The following is a 13,181-nucleotide window of genomic DNA, read 5'->3' as shown; positions in this document are numbered from 1 at the left end:
TGGTGAGAGTGACTGCCCTTGACATCAAGGCAGCATTTGACAGAGTGTGGCATCGAGGAACCCTAGTAAAACTGAAGTCAATGGGAATCAGGGGAAAAGCTTGCCACTGGCTGGAGTCATACCTAGCACAAAGGAAGATGGTTGTGGTGGTTGGAGGTCAATCATCACAGCCCCAGGACTTCACTGCAGGAGTTCCTCAGGGCAGTGTCCTAGGCCCAACCACCTTCAGCTGCTTCATCAATGACCTTCCCTCCATCATAAGGTCAGAAGTGGGGATATTTGCTGATGACTGCAGTGTTCAGTGCCATTCACAACTCTTCAGATAATGAAGCAGTCCATGCCCACATGCAGCAAGACCTGGATGACATTCAGGCTTGGGCTGATAAGTGGCAGGTAGCATTCGCGCCACACAAGTGCCAGGCAATGACTATCTTCAACAAGCGAGCATCTAACCACCACCCCTTGACATTCAATGGCATTACCATCGCCGAATCCCCCACCATCAATATCCTGGGGGATACCATTGACCAGAAACTTAACTGGACCAGCCACATAAATACTGTGGCAACAAGAGCAGGTTAGAGGCTAGATATTCTGCGATGAGTGTCTCACCTCCTGACTCCCCAAAGTCTTTCCACCATCTACAAGGCAAGTCAGGAGTGTGATGGAATACTCTCCACTTATCTGGATGAGTGCAGCGCCAACAACACTCAAGAAGCTTGACACCATCCAAGACAAAGCAGCCCACTTGATTGGCACCCCATCCACCACCTTAAACATTCACTCCCTCCACCACTGGCGTACCGTGGCTGCAGTGTGTACCATCTACAAGATGCACTGCAGCAACTCGCCAAGGTTTCTTCGGCAGCACCTCCCAAACCTGCGACCTCTACCACCTAGAAGGACAAGGGCAGCAGGCGCATGGGAGCAGCACCACCTCCAAGTTCCCCTCAAAGTCACACCACATCCTGACTTGGAAGTATATTGCTGTTCCTTCATCATCGCTGGGTCAAAATCCTGTAACTCCCTCCTTAACAGCACTGTGGGAGTACCTTCACCACACGGACTGCAGTGGTTCAAGAAGGCCATTCACCACCACCTTCTCAAGGGCAACTAGAGATGGGCAATAAATGCTGGCCCTGCCAGCGACGCCCACATCCCATGAACGAATAAATTTTTTAACCAATCTGATACTATAGGGTGTGCACAGTTCTATTATTGAATGTATTTTCTACTTACTCTATGATCTATGTATTCAATTTTATACCTTGTCTGTGACCTCTCCCCATCCTCTTTCTTCCTTTGGTGATATGATGTTATCACCAAGTGGAAGAGTGCACAGAGAGCTTCCTATTCATCATCAGTCACTGTCCATATCAGTGTTCCTGATTTATAGGATTTCTGTAGTTGTGTGTCATATCCGACTGATTTTCACACCCCTATGATCTTGACGTCTTTTGAAAGTGCCGAGCAGGTTGAAATCTTTTCCACAGAAAGTAAAAATGGACAAAATCTTAATAACATTTCTAAACTTTTGAAAACCAGGTCTTCACTTACGATTTTAATCAGACTGAAAAAAGGAGCATTTTCAAGTTCTGATTCCTGTACCAAGCTTATTTCAAAACATTGTTGCAGGTTTTGTTGGGCATAGGCTGGCAAGACTAACAATTCAAACTTAAACGTTGCTGTGTGAATGATTCAGTTTGTGTACGGCTATTCCCATTTCAGTGAAGGAACATTCAAAATCCTGGAGGTCCTAATGACTTTTTTCTGGGATATAAAAGGCCGATTCTCTCGGAATGGGGAAGGGGCAGTGACGTAATAAAACTCACTACGCACTTGGTTCAAGTATAAAGCAAGGCTTTAATCAACTTGTTTCAGAACATGGAGGTCTAGTTGTACTTCACTAGTTCCTTGTCTCACAAAATGTCCCTTGCAAGCTGGGCCCACGCCCGAGTATTTATACTCCTTGGACGGCGCCACCAGCTGGCCATCCAGCATTATTTCATGAGTAGTTTCTTGATAAATGATGAGATTTAGAACAGGCAGCAGGGGTCATTTTGAAAATCTGAAAAGGAATTGGTCAGTTTGAAACCCCTGAGAATTTTTTTTCCAAGTAACAGTTTAGATTATTTTAGTGCCCACATGGTAAGAAATTCTAGGAAAATGAACTATTACTTAGACATTATTTACAAAGGGTTAGTTTGATTCTTAGCACTGTGATCTTTCTATTATTTTGTCTGCTCGAGGAGTTAGGTGGATGGGTGTCTATTGTAAATAGTTAATTATATTATACAAATATTTCTTGCTTCATATTTTAAACTTAAAGCTAAGTCTTCCACTTTTGAAAACTGGAATGAAATATTTTGGAAGCATTGGGTAAATCCACCAGTTAAAAGCAACAGCAGACACAGAGTGCCGTTCATTTGCTGAGAACATTTCCTAGGTCTTAAAGCAGGGATAGACACGCTCGAATGTTTGGGGAGTTAGAACTCACCCATGACATTAATCTAAGATACAAGAGCGGAAATCATCTAGGAGGAAGAAGGTTAGAAAAGACCCACAGGCTGACAGAAACGATGTGATTTTCACACAGTGTTAGTGGGTGGGCCGGGGGCGGGGGGGCAATATTGCAAACACTAAAATAGCATCTCTTGAGCTTGAAAACCTCACAGTTACCACAACTGCAGAAGTGAAAATGTTGTTTCTAGTAATGGTCCTGTGACTGTATGTGCTCCGTCTCACTGCAGTTGATTGTTTTTTTCTTTTTCATATCTGTTTGTCCACAAATAGTTTTCAGAGGTTGGGGGTAATTTCCATATCCACCGGTCAGGTGTTGATCTGGTGGAGCAGATCGCTTGTCCGTTCTACAATGGGTGGGTGAACCATTGCACCAGATTACTGCCCAGGTGTTGAAGATGAAAATTACCCTCCCTCCCCCCAATGACTCTTGTGAATATTGCTCAAGCTTCATTTTGGCAATATGTAAATGACTCTTGTGTTTTGGCACGTTAATGTGAAAGACTTTTTATATTCCTGTACACAAATAAATGACAAGGCAATCTTTAGCCCTCTATCTCGGTACCAGGTCTGTTGGATCTGAGATCCAAATTAGGGGCTGAATTTGGTGTTGGTCCAAGCGGTTGTCAGTTCAAGCTCTTATCCCTAGGAGGCCGAGTCCTGCCCATGTTGAGGCCGTCAGTCATGAACATAACGTTCTACCATTAGAAAATATCCAACCTTAATGTGTATAACAGCTTATTGGAACAATTTAACAGCACTAATGGATGTTGTATGGAACAAAATAGGAGCTTCTTCAGCTGGCATGATGCATTTATTAGGTGCAATTAAGCTATGTGATATTGGCATATGAGGGAGTTATTACATTTCAAAAAAAATTCCTGTGACTGCTATTTCATGAGGTGTTAACCCAATTATTTTAGATTTCTGCATTATGCTAGTACTCTTGTGCTGTGAAAATTGTGTTGCTCGTATCTCTTAATTTGGTGCAATTTCAGTTTAAAATGAACTTCTGTTTTTTTTGTTGAAATTCTAGACACATATGCGAAACTCTCTCTCCTTAACTCAGTTGGACAGGAGATGTCTCGGTGCAAGACATCCATCCGGCGTGGTCAGCCCAACCCAGTTTACAAGGAGACTTTCATCTTTCAGGTTGCTCTTTTCCAGCTGTCTGAAGTCACATTAATGATCTCGATATACAACCGACGTAGTATGAAGCGTAAGGAAATGATCGGCTGGATCTCCATGGGTCAAAACAACAGCGGCGACGAGGAGCAAAATCACTGGCTAGAGATGAAAGAATCCAAGAGCCATCAAGTCTGCAGATGGCACACATTACTGGAATCTTAAACACAATATGGCTCAATAAATGACAGCTTATGTGGCCTTTTATCTGGACGTTCTGAATATTTTGACCGGTGCAACATACTTCTATTGTGCTGCAATACTCAGACTCTTTGCTAAAATCTTAAGATAGTCAAATCGTTGAAGAATTTGCTTTGTAAAATGAACAGCATATTGCTTATCTAGCATGAGAAATTCTTACAGGGATTTAAAAGCTATTTACGTTAGTCAAGTGCCTGTGGAGGAGCGTTATTGTGTCACTGTGATATAATATTAACGACGACAAATCAGTATTTAGGATGAGCATGTAGTACAAAAGAATCACTGTTGCTATAGATATAAGTGCATGTCGCATTAACCCTTTAACTGGTCATTATTTAGTGCCACACCATGCATGCAACAATGATCTGGCTTTTTAAACATCTTCTTCCTACAAAAGAGCTTACTTTGACGGGCAGTCTTCAGTCTATAATTTATTGACCACTGCAGCTGCTAAATAACACTGCTTAAAAAAGTTTCTTACCAATAGTAAACAAAACAAACAGTACAGTTCAAAGAATAAGTAAATGAAATGTCCCACTAGAAATGTGTCATATTCCAAGCGGGCTTTATCAAAACCAGCCTTGAAGTGGGTTTGAATGATTACAATGTTCGAGTGAAAGGATGAGTACATCATTACCTGTCACCGAGAGCAGCTTTCCACAAATTGTATGTTATTTGCAGTTGTCTCTGTCACTAAATATTTGATTATTATTCTTTTTAAACCTTTGGTGATTCAACCTTCAGAACGAGATAAACACTGTTGTGCTTGGCATCATGATTCACTTGAAAGCAAAATATGGCTCTTTCTGGGGATGAATACCCAGAAGAAGAGTAGCCTAAAATAAGTCCAGAGGATGCTTCTCATTTTCTGAGCATGTGCAACTGGCAACTTATAAAATTGCCCCTCTTTTCTTCAAACCATCCCGAGAGGACACATTGGTTTGTATAAATAAAGAACTCCGCGATGGAAGTGTTTAAATCTTGCAGGGGAACACAATCCATTTTGGAAAGTTTGGTGATTCGGCTAAACACAAGTCTGTTGGTACGAGCTGAAAATGAAATGTGTTGAGAACCGCTTAACCTTGCACCAATATATTTTTCCAAACATGATAAATTAATGGACAAATACCTTGACAAAAATACAGTTGCTTAAAGAGTTTGTATAATGTTGCAGCACAGAAACAGACCATTTGGTCCATCAATTTTGCATCTGCTGTTTTTCTCCATATGAAGCCCTAGTCCAATCATTCTCTTACTCATGCCCCATACTTTTTAATATCCCTCTTTTTCAAAGAACTATCTAATTCCCTTTTTTAAAACATTATGAACTTTGCTTCAGAATAACTTGTGGAGGAAAGTTCAAAATTCTCCACTGCAGTTACAGCGGTCGATCAGCAAGAACCCCTGTGGAAATGTTTTATTGCACTTTTCCTCCATTTTCTTTCTCCTCCACAACCCATCTCATTTTCCAAGTCTCTTGGTCACAAAGTCATTTGAGAGAGAGCTTTCTGATCCACCAATTCTTCTTCTAACTAGTTGATCATATGATGCCTACACATAGCCAAAAACAAATTGTCCCTTTGCCTTCATGTTGCACCCTCTGCTTCTGTTCAGCGCCATCATTTTTGCTGTCTCCTTTTATGTTTTTTTTCTGCTCTTTCTGTCTCTCTATTTCTCCCTCTCTCTTTACTTGTGCCTCTCATGCTATTTCTCTTGCATCTTAATTTGTATCTTTAACCTTTTCTAAAATAAAAGCTGTCATGTTGGATCTGGAATTTCAGCTCTGGCAAGTAGTACTTGCATATCTGCGAACTGCTGCAATATGTGCGGGTGAGGAGACACTTGGGACCTGGGCCTTGGAGATTGCGGGTGGCTGGAGCTTGGGCCTGAGTGTAGTATATCAGCAGCTGCCTCGATTACTTCACCTGATCACTTCCACTCTGGGCCATGTTACTTGCTTTATTTATTTTCTGTTAGCAGGTGCGGTTATGTCTTGGCCCTAGGACTCAGGCTGCAGAGCAGAGTGGGCTGGGTGAATCAGAATCGGTTAACAGGAACCAATTAGCTGTGATTACCATGAACCAAGAATCATTTATGAAATTGGTCAGATGGCTTGTACTGACAAAGCCGATATGCAAGATACGTCAGATAGTAACAGGGGTGCGTGTGTGTGTTCTGTGACATTGCCCACAGAAGGATATGGGAGAAGTTTGTGAGAGACGATAAATGGATAGTGGTGAAGTATTTTTGATTCATAAGCCATTCAGCATAATTACATAGTGAATATAATTTAATCCTTTTTTGGCTCAAAATTTGCAGGGGTGGGGGATTGATGAGAAAAGAACCCACTTTTTTAAAAATAGGAAAATCAAAACAAAAGTCTTGTGCTAGGAAAATAAATGGGATAGGGGGGAAAATTGTCCATGTCACTCAAACATTGTGTTTTGAAATATTCATCTCTGGTGGGGCAATATTACTATCAAGCTGTTCAGCCAGGATCTGATTTTGAGAAATTGCATAAAACTTTTTACTAACATGAAGTTAAATTTATTCGGAGAAATGCTGTTTTATATTTATAATTCCTATGTGCGTACGCGTGTGTATGAGAGAGATGGAGAGCAGATAGTAATACTGTTCCATTAGCATCCTGGCCAGTACTTTTTTGCAACTCCATGATGCAAGTGCGCCTCCCTCCATCACCCATCCTTATGATTTCCTAGATACCCAATCAACCTCACGTTGTGCACCAACATTATAAAATGCTAAGTGTAAATATGACATTAAAAAAAAAAGCCAACTTTGGTATCAACGGCATGCACCATTTTACTTTGATTTGTGACTCTGCCGCATTTTGCACTCATCAGCAATGCCATTGGGTCACTTGGTGATGTAAAAATCCTATACCAGTAGTCCCCTGACATCTATCCTACAGTAATGTTTCAGTGCAGAGGTGCTGATTTTTCCTAGGATCAATAATTAATAATTCTGAGTTATTAAATTGGTCTGCTTTGCTGTATTACTAATAGATTTACATGTACGAAAGTGACAACAGAGAAGGTTATTCTGCATCTTAACTGACATTTGTGTGTACAGTGGAAATCCATACACAAAGCAAACTCTCCTACACACTGAAGGCAAGATAATGTCTTGCTTTAAAAGAAAATGCACTCAAACCAGGTTTAAGTCAAACAGGCAAGACGTGGAGAATCTACTGCTGACCCATAAATTCAGATTTAAGCTATCTAATGATTGATTAAGCTATTTCATAGAATGATACAGCACAGAAGGAGGCCATTTGGCCCATTGTGCCTATGCTGGCTCTTTGAAAGAGCTACCAATTAGTGCCACTCCCTGGCCCTTTCCCCATAGCCCTGCAATTTTTTTTACCTTCAAGTACTTATCCAATTCCCTTTTGAAAGTTATTATTGAATCTGCCTCCACCACCCTTTCAGGTAGTACATTCCCGATCATATCAACTCACTGCGTAAATTTCTTGCCCTCATCTCACCTCTGGTTCTTTTGCCACTTACCTTAAATCTGTCCTTTGGTTATCGACCCTTCTGCTACTGGAAACAGTTTCTCCTAATTTACTCTATCAAAATCCTTCATAATTTTGAACACCTCTATTAAATTTCCCCTTAACCTTCTTTGCTCTAAGGAGAACAACACCAGCCTCTCTAGTCTCTCCATATAACCAAAGTCTCACATCCCTGGTACCATTCTAGTAAATCTTTTCCGCACCCTCTCCAAGGCCTTTAAAGGGAGACTGTTGATATTTTTGGGAGGGAACTGTGTTCTTTGGGTTTCATGATGCCAAAGGCATTTTCATATTCTTTATTTTAAAAATACTTGCCTTTCAGTTTTGTAAGGTTGTTGATGCTCCTTTAAAACTGTAGTCACAGTTGGCTGTTGTGCTTCAGATGAAATAATCCTTCTTTCTGCCACTTCTTATGCTTTTTAGTTCCCCGGTGCCAGGCACCATTTTGGCTAAGGCAATCTGTACTCTGGTCTCTTTGAAACAAAACAAGAGTATGAAACAGTGTAGACTGACTCATTCTTTTAAATCATTTGTTGTGCTCATCAAAGTGAAGGATGTCAGTATGGGGGGAAATGGAACATTTTCTATTCCAGGTATCCAATGTCAGCATCAAGCACTCCCAATTAGGTTGGGCATAGCACAGCCAGATGCAGACCAATCCTCCTTCCACTCTGCCCCACCAAAGTGCATCAAGCCCCCCCACCCTTCCCACTGCACTTGTGTGACAGTTTTTCATTTCCCATGCCAACCCTCCTTGAGCCTATTTAAAGGAGTTACCTATTAGTGTCGCATTAGGGCCAGTTTTGTGTTGGAGGACCAGGAACTGGATTGAGACGGACCAAAATAATTTTGCATAGGACGTTTTACAGCCAGCAGAAGAGACTTTCATCCCATCAGTTTGGGATGGATTTGAACATAGGTCCAAAAGTTTAAAGGCCAGTGTCTAACCCACTGCACCACCAACTTACCACTGTGGGACCCACTTTGGTTATTTTATGCTTGTTTTCCCCTCCTTTATGACCTGACAGTGAACCCAGAATCGACCAGTAACTGCTGTTGAGTGTCCATGTGCCACTTGATAGTTATAGTCATATATCTATAATACATTGAATACACACCAGGTAGGCTTGATTAACTGCCATAACATTTGTTGAAGTGATGCTCCTGTATTGTGGGCATTATAGGTATTGCAGTAGAGCAGTAAGGGAAAAGAAACGCAGATGAGATTCAATTAAGTGGTCAAACCATTTGCCTTTCATGTGAAAGCATTAACTGTTAGCAATTTCCAGAACTCCATAAATAGGATTTGATTTATTTCATTACGTCATGATATGGAGCGGTGTAAATTCAAGCAAAGATATATCTGCATTTTAATGCAGTCCACTTGGGGATTCTTTGGCAGCGCACCCGTTGTCATCAATATATCTTTGCAATCATTAATCAATATCTCCTATATGTTGTGCGACATGTATGTTCTGTGTTTATAGTCTATTCCACATCTTTCATCTGCTTGTCGCTAGTACAGATTTAATGAGCAAGATATTATTCAAACCAGAACTAGCACTTATGATGTTATATTTTCTATTCAAATTATTGTTGTGCTTCAGAACATCTTGTTTTATGTGTATTATTAGAGTAAATATAAAAATAGAATTAATGCCAAGTTGTATGTTGTGAATTGAGTAGGAATTTGAAGAACCTGATGACGCTCATTACCTTCCGTTAGGAGTCTTGTTTGTGGTCATACCCAGTGGTATTGTCAGCTGCCTTTTCACACAGGAGAAAAACTGTACAGCCTCAAACCACACAAGCACCACGGCGTCACCTTGGCCATTTCTGATGAGTGAATTGATTGGATAGTCGCACTGCGTAACCATCTACTCAGGCAATGATTAATGAACATATTGTCCACAGTGCTTTCCGAATGAAGCGAAGCCAAGTGTCGCAATAGATAACCACTGTGCTGTGTTGAATTCTGGAAAAATAAGTTCATTGTAATTTACTTTCATTAAGCAGTCTGATAGATGTGTCATGCGCTGCTGTCTCTGATCCTCATGAGTTCACACCAAAGTTTTGATTCAGATCAGACATGCGCTCTGACACAGAGCGACACTGAAATCGCTGGAATGAAAATCAGGTGGGTTCGAAAAAGACCTGCCCAGCTAAATTATTGCCCAGGGAGTGTTCTTTTTATTTCAACATTGTATTCTTCTGAATTTTCCTAAAATCAATAGAACTTAATAATGTTTTGCCACTTTGGTGATAACATGGGAGCAATATTTTCACTCCAATGAGGATATCGTTGATATGTACCGTGTGAAAATGTTGGTGTCAGTCACATATAGCCTAACAATGGAGTTTACCGGACCTGTCCACTCTGATTTCTTGGTTAATACAGCATGTTCCATTCTCTGCAGAAAAACTAAATGGCTTTTAAAGTTCTTGTTCTGAAATATGAAACCTGTCAATAGGTCAAACACACTTCTGATACTTGTCACAGTTCCGTGTAGTTAATGGTTTTAGAAACAGGATTTTGATGCACTGTGCATGCATATTAATCTTTATGCACGGCCTGGTTCGTAAAATATCCGTATTGCATGTATCTTGTAAACCAAATGTATTTACTTTTATATATATATCTATATATATATTACAATAAAAGACATTACTTTTATTGCAATTACGGTGTCAGTCTTCCAAAAGTGTAAATTCAATATGCTATAGAAATTGAATGAACAAAGTAGACAGCTCTTGAGGGTTCTATTACACAGTAACACTCTGCCTGACAGTAACATTTTGTACCTCCTGTGGCACACCATGTCTACACAGTAAGATGTTGTCCCTCTTTTACTCTGTGCCTACAGTAACATCTGCCTGCTCTTACCCTGTGGCACTTTATTTTTGTACAGTAATGAATTGCAGCAACGAACAGATAAGGCTAATGGTTTAGAATAATTCATCTTCGCTATTGGGCTTTGGACTATGAACCGAAAGTGGCCAAGTTCAGATGTTCTAATTCTGAAATGATATGCAAGAAACTACATTGATATTAATGGCTTAACACCAACAAATAAGCACTCATTAATTCATTTGGCATATTTACGTAACAATGATAGATTTTTCTGGTAGATATTTGGTCCCATATGTTGCAGAATTCTTCATTTCGAACACTTGTTGTAGTGCTGCGTGCGCTAGCAGCTTGTACACATACACAATGGCCCAGAAATTCGAGTCGGGGGCTTCCCGCGGGTGCAAGCCCCCGACCTGCACTTACCTAGCGTGCTGGCCGTTGAGGCCTGGGTCTGCATGCATTTCCGGTCTGTGGCCCGCTCCAGCTCCCGGCACGCTGTGCTTGCGTGATCCAGCGGCGTACTTAGTGCGATGCGTCGGCTGGGATCACGTGAGCACTGGGCAACCAATCGGAGGATGCAAAAGTTCATTCATGAGTTTGACAGAAAGAACTGTCAAACTCATGAAAACTCCGGGCGCCCAAAACAGTACTTAACCTTAAAATAAATTTGAAAAAAAATCACACTGTTTTAAATCAACTATAAATAACATTAAATAACTATTTTAAACAATAATTTAAATTTTTGAAAAAAATAATTTTATAAAAAATCGGGGCTAAAAATACACTTACCTTACTGTAAAGTATTTAAAAATAATAAACCTGTGGAAAAAATGTTCTAATTTTAATTAATTGACCACTTACCTTTTAAAATGAAGTCCTTACGTCTGGTTTTTAAATGCGCAAAAAGTACAGGCCTTCACGCACGGGCAAACCTGTAAAAAAAGCGGAAGTTCAACGCGCACGTGCAGACTCCTGCGTGCACGCGTTCGACCTCTGAACCCCTTCATTCAGAATATCGGAAATGCCGGTTTCCCACGCATGCGTAGTGCATGCAAGAAACCGGCACTTCCATCAGGTCCACGCGTGGGTACTCCGTCCGTACTCACGCGTTGGGACCCGAATTTCTGGGCCAAAGTAATTCCTGCCTTTTCTGCAGCCTGGAGGAGTCCATGTTCCATGTTTATATGGATTGTGAGAGGTTACAGCCCCTCTTTCATTATTTGAAGGGGCTGCTCCTCGATTTTTGGCTGCACTTCAGTCCCACGCTCCTGATCTTTGATCACCCGGTGCGGGGCGTGGGATCGGGCAGGTCGGGGACCTCCTCGTAGTACTGCTCCTAGGCCTGGCCAAAGTAGCCATTTACTGGTCCAGGCAGCGGGCGGTCAAGGGGGTCTGCCTGGACCAGTTGATGGCCACTTTGGCCAGGCCTGCCTCTCTTCCGTGGCCACGTTCGCACCCGGGTGGCGCTGGTGATGGAGCACGCGGTGTTCGCCGGCACGCGGTGTTCGCCGGCACGCTCGAGGCCTTTCGCGACCAGTGGGCACTGCAGGGGCTGGAGTACATCATCATGCCCGGCAACCAAATTTTAATTTAATTTCTTACGTTTTCTTTAATGGTTTTTTAGTTACAGTTTATTTGTTTTTGTGTGCACCAAAACAAAGTACACAATGTCGTTTTCCTTTTTCACGGTGTCAAATATCAATACAGGGGACTGAAAATAACCGCTGGAGGACTAAAAGCAGATTTCTCTGGCCATGTCTCCGAAACAGTGCACACCCAAGTTAGACAAATGGCACATTATCCCAAGCGGGCATTATAACTAAAGAGCTCGTATTTTAAAACTGTGGATGTTGCGGCAGTAGCAGTTTCTGGGAAATGCAACTACCCCGTTTAAACTGTCCACTAGTCTGATGCTTCTGCTGTTGCCTGTTCTTACAAAAGCTGTGGGGCTGCCGCTGCACTCGGTCCACAATTGATCTTCCTCCTGTGTGGGGCAGGCTGTGTCATGCGCGGTGCTGCCTACAAACTGAACCGGCTGCTTATTTTTGCTACAAACAAACTGCTAATAGGTTTCCCTGTCATAGAGTCATAGAGTTTTACAGCACAGAAAGAGGCCCTTCGGCCCATCGTGTCTGCGCCGCCCATCCATCCCTGTCCAGTCTAATCCCATTTTCCAGCATTTGGTCCATAGCCTTGTATGCAATGGCATTTCAAGTGCTCATCCAAATGCTTCTTGAATGTTGTGAGGGTTCCTGCCTCTACCACCCTTTTAGGCAGTGAGTTCCACATTCCAACCACCCTCTGGGTGAAAAAGTTCCTCCTCAAATCCCCTCTAAATCTCCTGCCCCTTACCCTGAATCTATGCCCCCTTGTTATTGACCCCCCTACTAAGGGGAAAAGTTCCTCTTTGTCTACGCTATCTATGCCCCTCATCATTTTGTACACCTCAATCAGGTCCCCCCTCAGCCTTCTTTGCTCCAAGGAAAACAACCCCAGCCTGTTTAGTCTTTCTTCATAGCTGAGGCGCTCCATCCCAGGTAACATCCTGGTGAATCTTCTCTGCACCCTCTCCAAAGCAATCACATCCTTCCTATAGTGAGGCGACCAGAACTGCACACAGTACTCCAGCTGTGGCCTCACCAGCGTTTTGTACAGCTCCATCATAACCTCCCTGCTCTTATATTCTATGCCTCGGCTAATGAAGGCAAGTATCCCATATGCCTTTTTAACCACCTTATCTACCTGTTCCGCTGCCTTCAGGGATCTATGTACATGTACACCAAGGTCCCTCTGACCCTCTGTACTTCCTAGGGTCCTACCACTCATTGTGTATTCCCTTGCCTTATTTGTCCGTCCAAAATGCATCACCTCGCACTTTTCAGGGTT

At 42.0% G+C, this 13,181-nt stretch overlaps 1 protein-coding gene across 1 annotated transcript in view; it reads left to right on the top strand.

Annotated features, from left to right (window-relative positions):
- Positions 1-10,112, top strand: part of LOC147109175 (synaptotagmin-16-like) — a 59,852-nt gene extending 49,740 nt beyond the window's left edge. Inside the window, exon 6 of the mRNA XM_086002824.1 lies at positions 3,557-10,112. Within this exon, the coding sequence (XP_085858950.1) occupies positions 3,557-3,870 (314 nt within the window). The 3' untranslated portion in view covers positions 3,871-10,112. The remainder of the gene's footprint in view (positions 1-3,556) is intronic.
- The last annotated feature ends 3,069 nt before the right edge of the window (positions 10,113-13,181 follow it).

The sequence above is a fragment of the Somniosus microcephalus genome, chromosome 12 (assembly GCF_052327205.1).
Source record: "Somniosus microcephalus isolate GS21.2 chromosome 12, FLI_Smic_1.0, whole genome shotgun sequence".
Taxonomy (NCBI): Eukaryota; Metazoa; Chordata; class Chondrichthyes; order Squaliformes; family Somniosidae; genus Somniosus; species Somniosus microcephalus.
This window is presented reverse-complemented; position numbering and strand designations above follow the sequence as displayed.